General features: G+C 45.0%; 1 protein-coding gene across 3 annotated transcripts in view; it reads right to left on the reverse strand.

The window, feature by feature from the left end:
• The window catches only part of TBC1D9 (TBC1 domain family member 9), a 70,694-nt gene extending 56,697 nt beyond the window's left edge, over window positions 1-13,997 (reverse strand). Inside the window, exon 1 of one of the 3 annotated variants that reach the window (XM_066996672.1) lies at window positions 13,667-13,997. In XM_066996672.1, coding sequence (XP_066852773.1) covers window positions 13,667-13,907 — 241 coding nt within the window. In that variant the 5' untranslated portion in view covers window positions 13,908-13,997. The remainder of the gene's footprint in view (window positions 1-13,666) is intronic. The other 2 variants (XM_066996671.1, XM_066996673.1) reach the window with 2 other exon arrangements.
• Window positions 13,998-16,472: the final 2,475 nt, after the last annotated feature.

The raw sequence follows: 16,472 nt of genomic DNA on the forward strand, positions 1-16,472 counted from the left end.
CCTTACACCAGTATTTATTATCCTGCTTATCCCTATGTCATTCATAAACATTGTCAGTAAAAATCCTTTAGTACAATCCTAATCATTTAGATTATTAAAGTGATACATGGACTGCTACAAACCATCCCACTCAGTATTATCCCCTTGTTCTAAAATCTGTGGATTCATTTTGTACCCAGTTGTTCAGACCAAGTTAATTCCATATATAACGTCTTTACAATTAGAATTGCTTTGGCAAAATCCAGACATTTTTCAACTCTATCTATCTATATTGGCCAAAGCTTTTACCCTGCCAAAAAAAGAAACAAGCTTTATTTGACTGGACCTAATTCCATGAGACCACACATCTACTGTCCAAAATAAAATATATTCCCTTTCTGTAAAAATTTCTTAATATTATCCCAGATAAATCATTCTGTCATTGCAACAAAGTTCAATGATAGACTAACTAGTCCATGGTTTGTTAGGTCTAACACACTAACCAAAGCTTGTTCTTTTTAAATGTGGGAACTACCTCAGTATACAGATGAGTGTATCAAAATTTCAACATCAGCCATCTTCCAGTGGAATGCAAATAGATTAAATAAACCCAACAACTAAAATTCCAAAGACATTATTAAAGTTTACTACAACCAAATAAAGCTGACAATCAAAGTTGAGAAGGAAAACAGCCCATTTGAATATGCCTTAGGAGGTTGCACACGGTTGAGCTAATGTTACTAAGCTAAGAGGAAAGCCAACAAAAGTTTGACAGCAGCTGATATTTTTTAAAAGCAACTGCCCTGAAAAAAGGCACTCTTATACTTTAGTGAGATGCTAGAAAAAAGGGTGGGACACATGTTGGTAACAGCACAATCTGCCTCTTTGTTTCAGGTTCAGCAATCCAACTACATTTTGCACGTTCCTGTTAGCACCTTTAGGAGCAAGCAGTCAGTCACTGAACCAGCTCAGCAAGAAGCTTCATTGGCGCTGTTTCTTCAGAGCGATAGGAGTGAGAAAGCTTGAAACAACACTGGTAAGGAATTAGATTTATTCTGAAGACTTTGGTGGTATAATCGCCTACTCTTGTAATTCGTAACTTACTCCTGGTGGAGATGATAGATTTCCTGAGGGACAATTCAAGTTATATTGGACAACAGAGAAACTGCTGGACTTAATTTGGTTTTAAGTGTTAATGCTCAGTGATTACTTACCTTAAACCTTTTCATGAGCTACTTATGCTAAGCACGTGAATTTGAATACTTTATTTTATGTCATAAGACTTAATTTTGCTCAGTCATAAACTGGTTAGGTTTGTTTATCCTTACATTCAATGTAAATTTTGTTTACCCTCCAACGACATTCCTTGCTTTTCTATGCATTTTGTTACTTGAGTTATGCTAAAATAGATTGCAAATTATTTAGAGAAACAACTTTCCATAAGAAGTAAGAACTGAACCTGAGTTAGATCTGTAGAAAACCAGGAGGCTGAGGTGCTAGTCAATCCATTTACTCATTTGTGTAGTGAATAACTTGCAGAGTTAATTTAATTTGTAGTTAGTTTACTCTAGAGCTTTCCTCAGCATTAGTCTGGGAAAGTCTGGGATCTTCAGCAATTGCTTTGGTTGCTGAAAGCAGAAACCTGAAAAGTGACTCAGAAATCTCATAAGCATAGCTGGGTAGGGAGACATCATGGAGCAGACTGTAGAATTTTCCCCTCTGGTTTAACTTAGAAACTTAAGCTTAGCTTAGAGTCAATAAATAAGAGTCATAATAATGTATTACAATGATTGCATTTCTTGTGTTTAATTGTAATGCCTTTTACTCCTTAGCAAATAATCCCATGCGGTTATGGAGGGAGTCACCACATGTTCATTTGTCAAGTGCTGGCACAGAGGTGGTGACAATTTGTGGGTGGGGATTAGCCTGTACAGAGACTGTGTGTAAACAGTCGGGGTGTGCGTGTTTCTTTGTGCTTTAACTGTTTACCAGTTATTTGCCTGGTAATTGAAAATAACAGACAACACTAATGTGAGTTAAGATACTAAAATTTGAAGAGCTGACTTGCTTTGAAAAATTCACATCAGTTCCAGCTGAACATACTCAAGTCCCCTGCAAATAATATCATACTCTGGGTAACCCAGGAGGGCAGGTTTGCCATAGCAGTTGATCCACATAACCTCATAAAACCAAACTCAAATCTGTTTGTGCTAATTTCCTGAATAGACTGCATAAATAAATACTGACCTGGATCACATTGTGATATTTCTTAGTTTCACAGATTACCTAGTCTTATAAACCCATGATTATACGTAGGCAATAGTAGTGTATTTAGCTCTGAAACATAGAAGAATGCATGCACATATACATAGATATTTCTTAATCCAAAAAGAAAATGAACGTACTAAAACACCATGACAAACATATTAGAAAACAGTAGTCAGGAATAAGAGCTTTATTCAGATTTTTTTGGTAGAAGTCTACATTGGAGTTAATTCAACTTGCACTTAATTCAAATTGCACTTCAGTGATGCAGTTTAGTTGCAGTTTTAAATGTCTCAGAAAAATGAGGTGAACAGGAGAGTCAAGTTCATATGTAAGAACTAAAAGATTTGGGGAATTCCAAGCCTTATATGCCACTGAGATACTTAATTTTACCTTTGAGGTATCTCATTTTAGAGTAGTATCCCATTAAAAGGCTAACATCTGTTATTTTGTTCTGTTTACATCCATCACAACATTAGTTTTTGCTACCTTACCCTGCCACCCCAAGAAAATCCAGCTCCCACTATTGTTTCTCATGATGGAGAAGGTTAGTTGATGTGACTCAGATGCCACATGGGCACAGCTACAGAGAGCCTGTCTTCATCTTTGTTTCCTTGTTAATTAAGCTGCAATAAGTCACACACAAATATAGCACTGAAGACAAAAACATCTCTTTGGCAGGCTCCCGGCTGCTGCTCTTCCTCCATCCCACTCCTGGCTGCCCACCAAGCAGCTGCTTAGAATCTGGGATCAGAGTTTGTCTCTGCACAAGATGCCTGGTCTTACTGACTGCAGAGCTATTCTGGGAAACTGGCCAGCTTCTAAACCAGTCTCCTCATCATCACACAGCCTCTGATTTGAGAAGCATTTTGAGCTAGAGCTAGCCTAAATAACTGTAAGCTGTGATGTGACCTAGGCTCCAGGTTAATCCAACTTAGTACTTGCCTGCTTTTCAGGCATCTTAAGATCTTCCCACAGTCCCCCCTCAAGCAAAGACAAGCTTCCCTGTATTTGTGGCTTTAGATTAAAGCACATCAGTACAAAGCGCCATGTTACGTACTCCCATACACATGCAGAAACAGCAAACACTTAAAACCAACACAGCTGTGCTTGGTGGAGGCTTGTACCCTGTTTGGATGCAAGTATGTAAGAATTTTTGCTGCTGCTGGTGACATCCTCATATATCATTGCTTGAGTTCAGGGCAAAACTTTGCCTTTGAGCCATTCCAGTATCTTTGCAAGAGGCTAAGAAGAAGATGCGTCATTCTTCAGCCCATTCTTGGATATGGACAAATGAAAGTGAAACAAAGATGAAAGAAATAGAAGGGGGAGAACAGAGACTGAAGTAGTCTAAGGACAAAAGAGATGTAAACAAATAAAAGCAGAGAAGCTGAAAAGCACCTAATGAAAGTATATGGAAGAAAGAATAGAGAAGAACTGGAAAGGGTTTGGAAGAAATCAGAGTGAAGCAACACACAAAGGATACTTTCTCTCTACAGCAACCAGGAAACAGTTTTTAGTGGTACATAACCACAACAGGAAACCACTTGCACCACTTTCATTCATTTTTCTAGCTATGACTAAGCACAAAACTATTTTACAACAGGTAAAGCAACTTGTTAGTCTTCAGCTATGCTGAGTAGCTAAGCATATCTTTAGGCTATAATCTTTGTTTAGAAGTATTAGTCCATAAAATATCACATGCCAACATAGGAAAAGGTAAGTCTCCTTTCTAATTAATTTATAATCTAGCTTAGACCAACTCCAAGCTGAAATAAATATGGGTGCAAAACATAGAAGTTTTCTATTAAAAACAGGCCACAGCTTTTAATAATATTTTTACCACGAACTCTGAAATAACTATTATATCCTAAAATCCCCTACTGATAAAATCCATTGATTTACACATAATATAAAACTAATTCTGTAGAGAAATATATATGTAAGCATTATTAACAGCTTTGTAGAACAGATGCTGTTATTGTCCCCTTCTGGGAGATGCCAAATGTTAGCGGAATATCTGCTGACCATGGACTTTTTTCCTTAAGTAGCTTATGCAGTCCTTTAACTAGACACCGTGGATAACCTAGAGGCACTCCTGTCCCCATTTTGTGTTCTGGGAGTGAAAGGACAGATGGTGTCACCAAGAGATCAGTGACAGTGCAGGTGATGTACACTGATGATCCCCAGAGTCCACGGGAGGGCCAGGAGGCCACAACACAATATCCTTTTGGCACCCACTTGTAGGGGTGGGAGGTTGGCCTTTGCACTCCGAGTTTATGGAACTTGCACAGCTGGCTCAGTCTATTCCTCTGTGATTAAAAGAAGAGCACCATTCAGAGGCGGGTTTTAAGAAATAAATCACTAATGTGACTGATGCACAGCCCCTACGTTCAGTTTTGTTCCTAGAGCATCTTTCCCTTCTCTGTAACTCTGACCCTCACACACATCTGTGGGGTTGCTTGTAACCCAGTCTATATAATCAGCCTGGTGTTTGCAAAGGCCAGGAAGAGGAAAGTCAATGCCTTTCCCCCACTCTGTACTGTTCACATGCAGCAAACACCTCAGAAAATGGCAAATCCACTTCACAACAGAAAATATTGATTCATTTTTTCATAAGATAATCATTAAACTAGGTACAATCCTAGCAGATATTTCAAAAGGTGCATATGTAATCTCAAAAGGTTTTATAATGAATATAAATTTTCAATATATTTATATATTGGAAAAAAACCTCAGAAGTAAGTTTGTTGTGATCTGAGAGAAGAAGCCACCAGGAATACGTTTGATTCTTGGTATGGCCTTGTGACTTATTTTGTGTTTTGCTCTGAGAAGATGAATTGTAATTGCTCTAGGCAAGAACAGACATGGAAAGTCACTTGTGTCTTGATCAGACTTTCTTCTTAAACTGCACAAAAAGGTAAGAAAACTTGAAACTGAAGCAAGTTTCTATAGAAGATGAACACTGGCTCACACACATGCACACAGTAACTTTGTATAGCTGAATGTCCTGTTGTTGCACACAAGTTTCAGCAACGCAATCACAGCCCTTCTTCCACGTTATTTTTTTCCAGAGTGTTTTCTTGTCCTATATATTTTTGTGAAGACTGATGGTATCATCTGAAATTCCTTTCTACAACCTTCTGTCTGTAATGCTAAATGCACTATCTATGCTGGACGTGGTTTTGGCCTTGCTTTAGGTCTGAATCTATGAGAGTATTAAGTCTCCCAAGAAACACAAAGTGAACTTATGTTTTGAGACAGAAGACAAACACAAGATAGGGCAATAACATGAATGATCACCACCCTTGTTGGTCATTTCCTGTAATAGGTGATCATCAACGGGGTAAATTCAGTTTAAACTTAGTTATCTCACTTGGTCCGGCAGATGCAGAACTGCACATTCCTAATGTAGAGGGACCTCAAGAGTGCTCTTCCATACGGGCCCTCATCAGGGTAATGAGAGGGTGCTATAGGCAATCCATGACATTTAATGTAAACAACAGTTCCAGTCACAGCTAGAGAACGTTCAAAATATTCACACACCTCACATGCCTGTTTCCTCTGCTTTTCCTGTAAGAAAAATGCTGATTTGTAGAGTCCTTTACCTTCAGATAGTCTTGATAAAATACCACTACTAATCAAAAAAAAAGCAAAGGCAGCAATGCTAACAAAAAAAATGTTATGACCTAGTGAGCTTTTCACAGGCTGGCAGCCAGCTGTAAGTTAATGTCTCAGTATTTCCTGCGTGCTCTTTAGCAGCTCAGTATAAGAGTAATTGGAGAAGGAAAAAGAGTAGCATGGGGGAGAAAAGAAAAAAATTCAGAGGATCTGAGTAATCTGTTAAAAGAAACAGAAATGTAATGAACAACCTGTGTAATCATTCCAAAATAAGTCCATGTTCGAAAATGCATTTAATAATAATTTTACTTGAATAAATTTGAAAGTAAATTATATTGATCTGGTTTAAGGAACTCTTTTCCCCTCAGAATAAGATTATGCTGCAAGGGACCATTCACAGAAAATATCACACTATAAATTCATAGCCTATGTTAATTTTCATGTGTGGACCTGTACTTTGTAGGAGGACAAAATTAAAAATGATTGCTGTTACACTTCCAAGTGATTCTGTAGTTGCTGTGTCTTAGTTAACAACCATGGCAGCACTGATAATTTGGAGGCTTGGGCCCGATACATCAGTCCATTTTCCATTGTTCACTAATTGTCACTTCGTTCAACAGAAGCAGACCAGGGTAAGACAGGAGTGAAAACACGAAGGCAACCTCAGCTTTTGCCTGGTGCAAATCAGCATATCAGACTTACACTGTTGTATTTCAGATGCTTCTCTGGATTACTCTGATATATATTTAATTACTTGATATTTTGCTTCCATGCATCCCAGCTTGTCCAGTCTGCTTTCATGCAGACAGCCTGGGTAGCCAGTTGCCCCCCTCACATTCATTTCTAGATGTTCACCAGCATGGTTTTGCTGTAAATTAGTCTAAGAGCAGACAGGACAGCAAGGCCCAACACAGGGGTGATTTCCTCTCCCTCCTCCTCTCTCCTCTGTGACCATGAAATATTTATTTGATGAAGCAGCACTGCCTGCTTAACCAATCAAATCTTTCAGAGTTATTTATGAAGGATGACAGAGGGGGGATACATTGGAGAGGAAAACTGATAGACGGTGAAAGTATATTACCATACCAAGATGGCGTGCAAAATTATTCTTTGATTACTGAGAAGGGACAGGCCTCTCCTGGCATACATAAACACGCTCCATTATCTGCCGCACCTTCATTGTCCTCCATGCAAGACTAAGGACTGCTGAAGCAGGGAAATATTATTGCTAATTTGCATTTATTCGGCTTATAAAAGTGCATCTACTAAAGCTCAGAGGTCATGGAAGAATACTTATTTACAAGTCCCTTGGCAGAAATATTTTCTTTCTCACAGTATGCACTTCAGTGGTAAGCAGTAACAATGGAAGATTTAAACATTTCATCTCTTCGAGCATTTAAACCTCTTCCTAATAATTACATTAGCTCAGATACCAGCCAGGTCACTTCTATGGGCGTTCTTGTACTGCTAGGTCCAGATCCCCAGCCTTGCTTTGCTCCAGCAGCATCTAGATTTCAGAGGGCATCAAGCAGTCCCCTCCCTCCCCACTTGTCTTCTCTGTGTAGCACATAGCTGCTCTCTGGCCCTTCCACCTCTCATAGCCTCTAGGCCTGGATAGGAGTTCAAAAAGTTGGGGTTGCTGCAGATATCTCTAAAATGGCACTGCAAGTGACGGGTACAGATATAAAGCCTCAGAATGGGCTCCGCTGAGCCGTGCTGGGGCACAGAAAGCTTTTCATGGTTTGCCAAGAGAAATACTTTTGGATAGGAGTCAGGCTTCCTCTACAAGAAATGGAAACAATCAGCTGGGAAAGGAGAGGCCCAGGAGTGCAAGTCTCTCATCCGCACTGTCTCACGTGGGGAACACACTGAGCATCAGCCTTGGAGGCTGTGCTCGTCCACCCATGGGTCTTAGAAAGCCAACACCAACAAGCAGGTAGCTCCTCTGTGAGTCAGTGCCCATAAGTCAGAGGAGCAAGGCAACACGAAGCTCAGGACAACATGAAGCTCCTGAGGGACAGTGGCACTTGGGTAAGGGCTGGTAGCGCAATTGCGCTGGCCTTGCCAGGACACCTCTGCAACACCAGGAGGTAGTAAGCCTGTCCCTGCTCTCTATGGGTACAACCCAGCCCTCCCAACCACTGTCTCAGGCAACACTGCAGGTCCCTCCCTAAAGAGCAAGTGCTGGGACTGATGCTGGGGGCATCAGCAGTTCTCCCCCCCAGCAACTGCTTGGCTGGAGGCACCAGGGCCTCAGAGGGGGGTCACCCAGCATGGTTTCTTCTCCATGGTTTCATGCTTGTTGGTCTGCCAGACCTGTGATGTGCAAGGGAAAGGTGATAATGTATGAGGTAGAAAAGCTATTTTCAGTGTGCATCTGCAGAGAGCATCCTGCTGTGCTGCATCAGGCATGAAAAAGTCTGGTGGGGAGTTGCATCTCCTTCTTCCTCTGAAGAAAAGCTCCTTGGAAATAGCAGGTTAAAAGATTTTTGTTTTTCCTTCCTGCCATTAATGGCTATTTTGTTTAGCTATTCACCCAAGGTAGACATCTTTCATGTAACTGAACGTACTGCCTAAAAATAATCTGCAGCAAAGCCCATTTACTTGATGGGTTGACTTAAGGACCACATTCAGGGGCAGAGCATGCCCGATCATACTTTCACTGCTAAAGGCAGTGTATGCTCCCAGGACAACTAGCGTGGGCACAGCACTGCTGATGGGCTTGCTGGGAAGGACGTGCCACACTTCCAGCTGGCCAGCCCCTCTAGCTCTTTTCCACCCGACCACCCTGTCACTCATACCTTCCTGGCTGCACCAGATGTCATGCAGGCGTACCCTTGGACAACACAGTACCAACCAGTTCTGAAACGATCGCTTCAGACTAAGCAGCCAGTAGCTGCTCGCTTCAGTTGTGTCCTAGGGACACAGTGACAGCCTTCACTGCACGTGCTGCTGGAGGGACCCCGGTGATGGATGGACCGAGTCAGGAAATCTGCAGCCACCACCTCAACATGGTGTGCAGTAATGCAAGTCAGTTTACCTCTGTGCCCCTGCTTCCGCCTCTGCAAAGTGGGAAAGCCCATCCAAGAAGCACAGCAGTTTCCCCAGTTCATACATGGAAAGCACCCCGGATTCACCAGGAAGCAGCATGATAGCATTAAGCACGGCTGCTCTGTGATGATAGGCAAATCTATTTCTGCATTACCTCCTCCTTAATGTATAATCTTTTAAATATAAAGCACCTACCTATATATTTATACTTAGAACAGCTCAAATATATGGTTAATATCAGGAGAGTATCTGGAGGTAGCTGGGATCACGAATCTCCGTTGTTAATCAGCCGATGACTTTGGCGAGGCTGACATTTTCCTGACTATTTTTAGAGCATGACTCAGACGCTGTAGCTGTACTACCGAGCCTGCAGAATCCCTGGAGGCTGATACCAGAGCCTCATTCAGAGCTGTACCAAAGCATCGTGCAAGAAGGGAAAGGAAGTCAAAGAGGGCAAAGGCTTTGTTCACACACCTTCAGGGCTTTCTTGGGGAAAAGTAAACATGGAAAGCAAGGCGTTACGGCAACGTAGTGGGGTACTAGCAACTGGAAGGGAAACCCTTCTACGTGGCTGTCACAGGAACGTTTTCATAATGCATCAGTGACCTGGTAGAAGCAAAATGGAGCCTTGTGAATGCTGTTTCCAGAAGTGACTGAAAACCCAGAAGAGAAAATGTTCAATTTTCAGCCAGTCCTGTGGGTAATTGAATCCCCTGCTTCCCTGTGTGTATGAGTCCACTGCTTGTCTCATCTCATTCCTCACGTGGCCTCCCTGAGAGCTGCTGCCATGGAGAGAAGACCCCCACACTGTGTTCAGCAGGGTCCAAGAACAGAGGAGCTGTTGGGTGTGGGGAGGGGGAAAGCAGGTGCTGGAGAAAGCAGTCTGGTGAAGTGGCTTGTTCTCGTGCACAGCTTTGGTATGCATCACTTCAGAAAGAGATGATTGGGATGCCCTTAGCAGGTAGATTTTGTGCAGGTTGACATCACTGTGCAGTCTCCAGGACCTGCCTGTTGGAGCAGCACACAGCTGGAGTAGAAGCAGTTCCTTTGCATGGGGTTTCTCTCTGGAAAAAATGATCAGTACCTGAGCCTCCATCAATCAGCTTTAATGAGCTGAAAGTAGTCAAAAATTTCCCAGGAATCCAGTCCCTGCCTCCTGAAGTTCCTGGGTTTTATTTTTAGTCATTTTCCTTTCTGATAGCAGACAGGAGATGTATATTTGGTCTGAAGTACAATGGAAACTCTGGCTGTGTACTGGGAAGAAGTCATCTGAGCAGTCACCCATTGCTTGGCACAAATGGCCCTGAGTATGTGTCTGTCACCTTCCTATCTCTCATCCCCCAGCTCTCATACTTGCTCAGCCTGCTGATCTCTCTCATCGGGGTTTTGCTGGGCTGGTTATTACACGGTGTATTAACTGAGGTTTGAAATTAAGAAAAATGCTTTTAACTACAGCTCTGTAGCACACCATAATTAAAATTAGTCATTTACTTCATGCCATGGTGCCACCAGTTGCCCTGACTGCCTGCAAATTGGTGACACCTGCACAAGCAGAGGCAGCTGCGCAGCTCTGAGCTGTCACAGCCATCCTGCCTGCTGGGAGTGAAGGCACCAGCAGGAGGAGGGTTGCTAAAAACCCCATCCCTCCTGCTGCCCTGCCAGAGACCTTCCAGCCTGCCCTGACATTTTATGGGAGTTGACTCTTCAGGGGCAGTTCCCCTACTGCTTTGAGATGCTCATCTGGTCTATCCCCCCTATCAGAAGCAGTTTTCCTCCACTTACTACCCCATTTCTTAGATGTCTTTCAATCTTACTGCCTGCACAAGATCCCTGCCAGTGCTCCTGCCCCAAACATGGGTCCGAGAACATGGGTGGGAGCTGGCTGAGCCCACAGCAGGGGCAGCCCACCTCTGAAGTCAATGGTGCTACATCGATTTACATCAGAGTGAGACATAAAACATTCATAATGCATGTAACCGGGCACCGCAGTAAAGTGCATGGATCACAGAAAGCATTTCTTCAGGACCCCATCAGCCAAGAAACAAGCAGTAGAAAGATTTAAGTGTAAGGAGCTTGTGTTTTAGTTTGTTTTCATCTTATGAAGATTTTAGTTCTAATTAGTAAAGCTACAATATTATTTGTGGCCCAGTCATCCTAAGCAGCAGTGAAATCCACAGATCGATAGGGCGCTGCATTATAGTATTGCCTTTCATTGCTCTTATGTTTCATCTCTTTCATGCCCTTATTTCAGACAGGAGTGAATAACTACATGATTGCTTTCTACAACAGGATTTTACACATCTCCTGTACAAGCTTCCTGTACAAACCATAAAACAAGTTTTCATATCCATCCTTAATGGCAGTGGTAGGGTGGGGGAAGTGCTTTGTGTCCTACAAAGCTTGCAGCTCTCTGGGTGTTTCTAACAGAAAATTTCAGATTTTGAGTTCTGACAAGAAGTACCCAAAGCGCTGCAGAGACAGGACTTCACACCAGCTAACGTGAATCCTGGTGTGATTTCCAGCACGAGGGGCTCCCAAAAACGGGCCAGAGGAGGCACAGCCATGCACGTACAGTGATCACCTTCCCTTGCTAACATGCATTGCCAGTATGCCTTTTGTGTAACACTTACTGTGTAGAGCAAACTTCCCCTGCCATCACATTGCCCAGTAACCTTGGTTTCTAGCACTTTGAGCAAGCACACAAGCAGATGATAAATGGAGCTGGATGACAACCTTTAGTGCAGGAGTCAGGTGGCTGCCAGGTCTGAACTTCTGTAGACATGAACTGAAAAGAGATTACAGACTTACCATGGCCAAAAAAAAGAAACCTGTCCTGTCAAAGAAAAGCCATAAACCAAGAAAAACAACTCATGCACAGGATATGCCGATGCACTTCAAGCTCATTCGTATACGAGCTCTGAACACAGCATAATCATCTCTCCTGCTTCCTTTTTTTTTTGTGATGAGCAGAAAACAGGACAGAATTGTGAGCATAACCAACACAGAAAGGTATTGCTATGGAAAATAACCTCATTTATGATCAGAAAAAGAACATCTGAAAGCTTACACTAGATAGAGAGACAAAAGCCACAGCAAAATGCACCAAGGTAACTGTGCTGCCGACTTGCTGCAAGCTCTTCGATAGGAGACCTCAGAGGGACAGGGCAGGGAGGGCTCCTGCCCTCAGGTTTGATGTACCACCTGAAATGCTTTCAGATGACTGCTCCCTGTAGACTAAAATGGACTGGGAAAGGCTTTGGGAGGCCCGCACAGTGCCTGACAAGCCCTGTTGGACAGGTTTGAATGAGGCTTGTGGCAGAGGAGACAAGCAGAACACTCCTGCACCCATCCCATCCCAGCTCGCACCAGCAGCCCCAGGTCATTAATTCCCAGCTCCATTGGTTTCCATAAAAAACACACACAAAAACAAACAGGCACACAAGCCCCCACAAAGCCACATACAGCATGCACAGCACTGAATCCTGCTCCAGCAAGCTCAGTCCCAAAGAACTTGTTAAAAAAACAAGTATTTTAACATTTTGCCTTCAAAAGGGGGCTTTTTTTTTTAAAGTTAAAAAAAAAAAGATAAGGAGGGTCAATGTCACCTTTCTGAAAAGGGTTAAATAGAAGCAGGAATGCTGTTTGAGCTTGAACAACCTTCATACAAACTCTGAACTACAGTTTCTGCATGTCCTATTTGGCAGCAGAGGACCACAGACCTTACAAAGGATGCAAAAAAGCGAGGGAGAATGGAGAAACAAGAATGACCATATTTACTGCAAAGTATTGTAAGGCAAAAGGAAAGCATTCAAGTCCCTGGCTACCACCAAGCTTTACAAAAATCTGAAGAGCAAGACTAATCTCTATTTCCATCCAAAGAAGAGAATAAACAGTAAAGATAATAACCTAATAACAGCAAGAATAATGGTATTTAGGAAGGTTTCTGGTGTTACAATCAAGGGCTGACAAGAGCAAGCTGACACAGTATTGCTAGAAAGAAAAAAAATTCATATTTACACACTGCACGGCCTGCATTTAATGTGCCTTTTGTGCAAAGTCAGGCTCCACATCCTGGAGACGGCCAAGTGCATTTCTGAATTGCTCTGCTTAACCTCTCAGACACATGAGGAGCGAGATTCAGTAGCGTGGATTTGCTCCTTTGCTGGCCAGACCTACTCTCCAGGGAGATGATCTCACAGCTGCATAAAATTATCTCCAGCACAAAAGAGAGAATCTCTCACGGTCAGATGGAGCTGCTGCACCACTTATGAAGCCTGGCTGCTGACAAAACAAGCGTGCAATGCTCAAGCAATAGCTATCAAAACACCAGGCAATTTACTGCTTACGTACCCTTCAACTGAGGATGCTCTCAGTCAGTGAGAACTTCTCTTGAGTGAACAAACAGAAATAATATGTTTGTCTGAGGCCCTGCAGACCACAAATTGAGGTGGATTTGACATCCTCAGGGCCTTATAATGCTGCTGTGCCCATGACAAGCAGTGTCCTGGCTCTCATACCTGCACCCCAGGACCTTTCCTCTGCAGGGGCTCCCAGGGACAAGGCAGCCAGCAGGGAGTCCCCACCCTGAAATATTTAGGAAAAAAGTCACTTTTTAGTAAGTAGCATGCCTTGAGCCCAGGCGAGGCCAAGGGCGCTAGGTAGCAGCACACCAGAAGCGCACAAAGAGCAACTTGGGCTGATTGCTCCAACAGGTGACAACCTACCAAGGAAAAAAAGCACATCTTCCTACCAGCCAAAGCACAAGCGAGTCCTTCATTGTCATCCAGGAGAACATCTCCCTGGTGCTGCGCTGAGCCCTTTTCTTCCCCCAGAACAGAGGTAAACAGAGCCCCTACAACAAGCAGCTTCCTTCTATAGTGTCGCTGGGGCTGCTTTATACCTTCAGCCCACAGGTCCTGCAGCCGCCTTCCCAGCATGCTGGCCTTTCCCCTCCGCACACCCCGGCAGCACAGCTGACCCGTGCTGGCCATTGCTAACGATGCCTCGCATGTATCTGCATCAGGGAGCCCTGCCAGCTGCTTCTGTTTAGGACTTCACTGAGTGTAGGCAAGGAGAAACCTTTTTTTTCCCAGTACTGATGAGCTTTTTCAGAGCAGTTTTCTAGCTGAAAGGCTGTGAAATTCAGTGTCAGTCCTCCATAAGAAAATCCCCCTTCTCTATGCCTTTTGGGCAATTATTACAAACAAACAAACAAATCCCAAACCACCGCCCTCATCATAATAACACACCCTTGTGTGATTTTTCTCATCCATTTTTTTTGGTATTTTTCTGACTCTCAGACCCAAACCACACTGAGGGCAGCACACCAGAGGAGATAAGTGAAGTACTCCACGTGCTGAGGCTGCACTGCCAGCTTGTGTTTTACCTCACGGGCCTGAAACCTGGCCTGAGCGTGGGGCAGACGCTGGGTGAAGGTGCTGGGTGGCACTGAAGTGCACCTGAATTTCGGCTGGGTTGTGCCCAGGTGAAGGTGTCTGCGTACAGCCTGGGGTTTCTGATGGTGGCGCTGGAGTGGGACATGAGCCGTGGACCCCCACAAAGTGCCTCACACTTGGATATGATTTTTCCCCACCCAAATCCCTGCTCAGGTCTGAGTGGGATTCCCTGTACAGGGCAGCCCTGGCAATCCTTGTGAGCCTCAGTCAGCTGAAGCCACGCTAAAATAACCCACTCCTACATGGATACGAGTACGTGCACCGACAGAAGTTCAACTGATTTGCTTCTTAAACATGCCTTTGGCTAAAGCCTGGTCAAAATGTGGCATTTTGTGCATTCAGGCAGCCAGGCTGGGATGCCGATTGAGGGCAAAAGCCCAGGAGCACAGAGACCCACCACCACCACCACCACCACGGGACTGCGGCCGAGGCGATGGCTGCGGCTCCGGCACACGGTGCACAGGGCTGGGAGATGCATTTGCGGGGCGAGGGAGCCTCCTGTTGGGGAAGAGGACTCCTGTCTCGCATGGTCGGGAACGTCTCTGTGAGGAGCTCCACGCAGAGAGAACAGGGATGAGCGAGGCCTTATGTGTTTTGGGCCTTTACCGCCCATTTTTTTCAACGCTTCTCAGTCGCTAGGGCTGCAGCCTTACACGGCCCTGCCTCCTCTCTGCCTCCCCCATTTGCCTCCAGAAGCTGTGGGCTTGCAGGAAACATCAAATACCACAGGCATTGCCCCCAGCCTGTGTACACTGCAGCCCTGGGCACCGTCGGGCGGTGAGACTGCTGTGCCAGCACCCTGAGCCTTCCTCTTTCTGGCCGCGCTGTGCAATTCCAGAGAGGCCCATGGGGCCTGGAGAAAGGTGATGAGGATGTGCTGGCACTGAGACCGCATGAAATGTGACCAAGTGAGCCTGGCCCCTGCAGCTGGGACGTGTGGGACATCTGGAAAGCCAGGAGCAATGCGGAGGGGGCGACCACCTCAGTGCTGCGCCTTCACGGGCGTCTGCTCCCCTGCCTCGGCTGAGTCAGACGCAGGCCAGGGCTGTGGGCCGGAGCCAGCACGGCTGCCCCAGGCAGGGCAGGGGAACAACCTCGCCTGAGCTCTGGGCTCTGACAGGCGAGCTCCAGGGCTTGGCCAACACGTCTGAGGCGTTACCACTCCCAGATGTCTGCTCTGTCTCTCTGCCAGGAGCTACCATGCTCCTAGCTAGAGCAGGAGGACAACATCTGAGTGGGCTTCAGCTGCCGCTGCTGGCCTCCCTGTGCAAGCCTCTCCTTGTGACCTCTCGGGGGCAGGCCGGACTATGAGGCCAGGGTGCTGAGGTGCAGACGTCCAGCAGCGTGGACAGAGGAGCATGGTGGTGGCCTGCAGCAGAGGGTGGCCCAGGCACGTGAGGGTGGCGATGCATCCCCTGCTTCAGCTGTGGCCAGGGCTTGCCCTCTGCTTGTTTTGCATGGGGAGCAGAGGCTGAGGAATGAGTGTGCTGCAAAATTGCACCCTCACTTACTGAGCACTGGCTTCTTGCGGCTGATCTATGGTAGATATGAATGCACCAACCCATTTGATTTCTTTTGGACTGTAAGTCCTCTTATTACCCATGGGCCTCCCCCAGACCTGCTCACCCCGTGTGGCAGTGCTGCCTTCTCAGAGCTGTTTTCCTGGGAGGGGTCCCCAAGACTTGGTGCAGGCAAATGCAGCTTCCCTTAGGGCACCCTCAGATGTGCAGCACAAAGCGTGTGCGCTTTCCTAGCACATTTTGGGTATCACAGGACAGAAGGGACCCTGTGTTGGCTGGCACAGTGCAAATCTGGATAATTCCTTTCGAGTCCTGAGTCCTCTCCACTGGCTGTGACAGGTCTGAAGGTCATCTCCTGGAATCACAGGAGCGAGAACAATTTGACTTTGGAGGGAAAAAAAAAAAAAAAAAAGCACAGCGCAGCATAGCTTTATTGCTGTACTTTGACTAGAGATGGAGCCCATACGCAGTGGAGAAGAGTGATGTCACCCCAGCCATAAGTTATGTGCTTGCATCCTGGAATTAATTGCCTTACGCCCCTCGTTATTTATAGCCCTGATGCCATTCCCAGCAGCCGCAC

Source organism: Anser cygnoides, chromosome 4, assembly GCF_040182565.1.
Source record: "Anser cygnoides isolate HZ-2024a breed goose chromosome 4, Taihu_goose_T2T_genome, whole genome shotgun sequence".
NCBI lineage: Eukaryota > Metazoa > Chordata > Aves > Anseriformes > Anatidae > Anser > Anser cygnoides.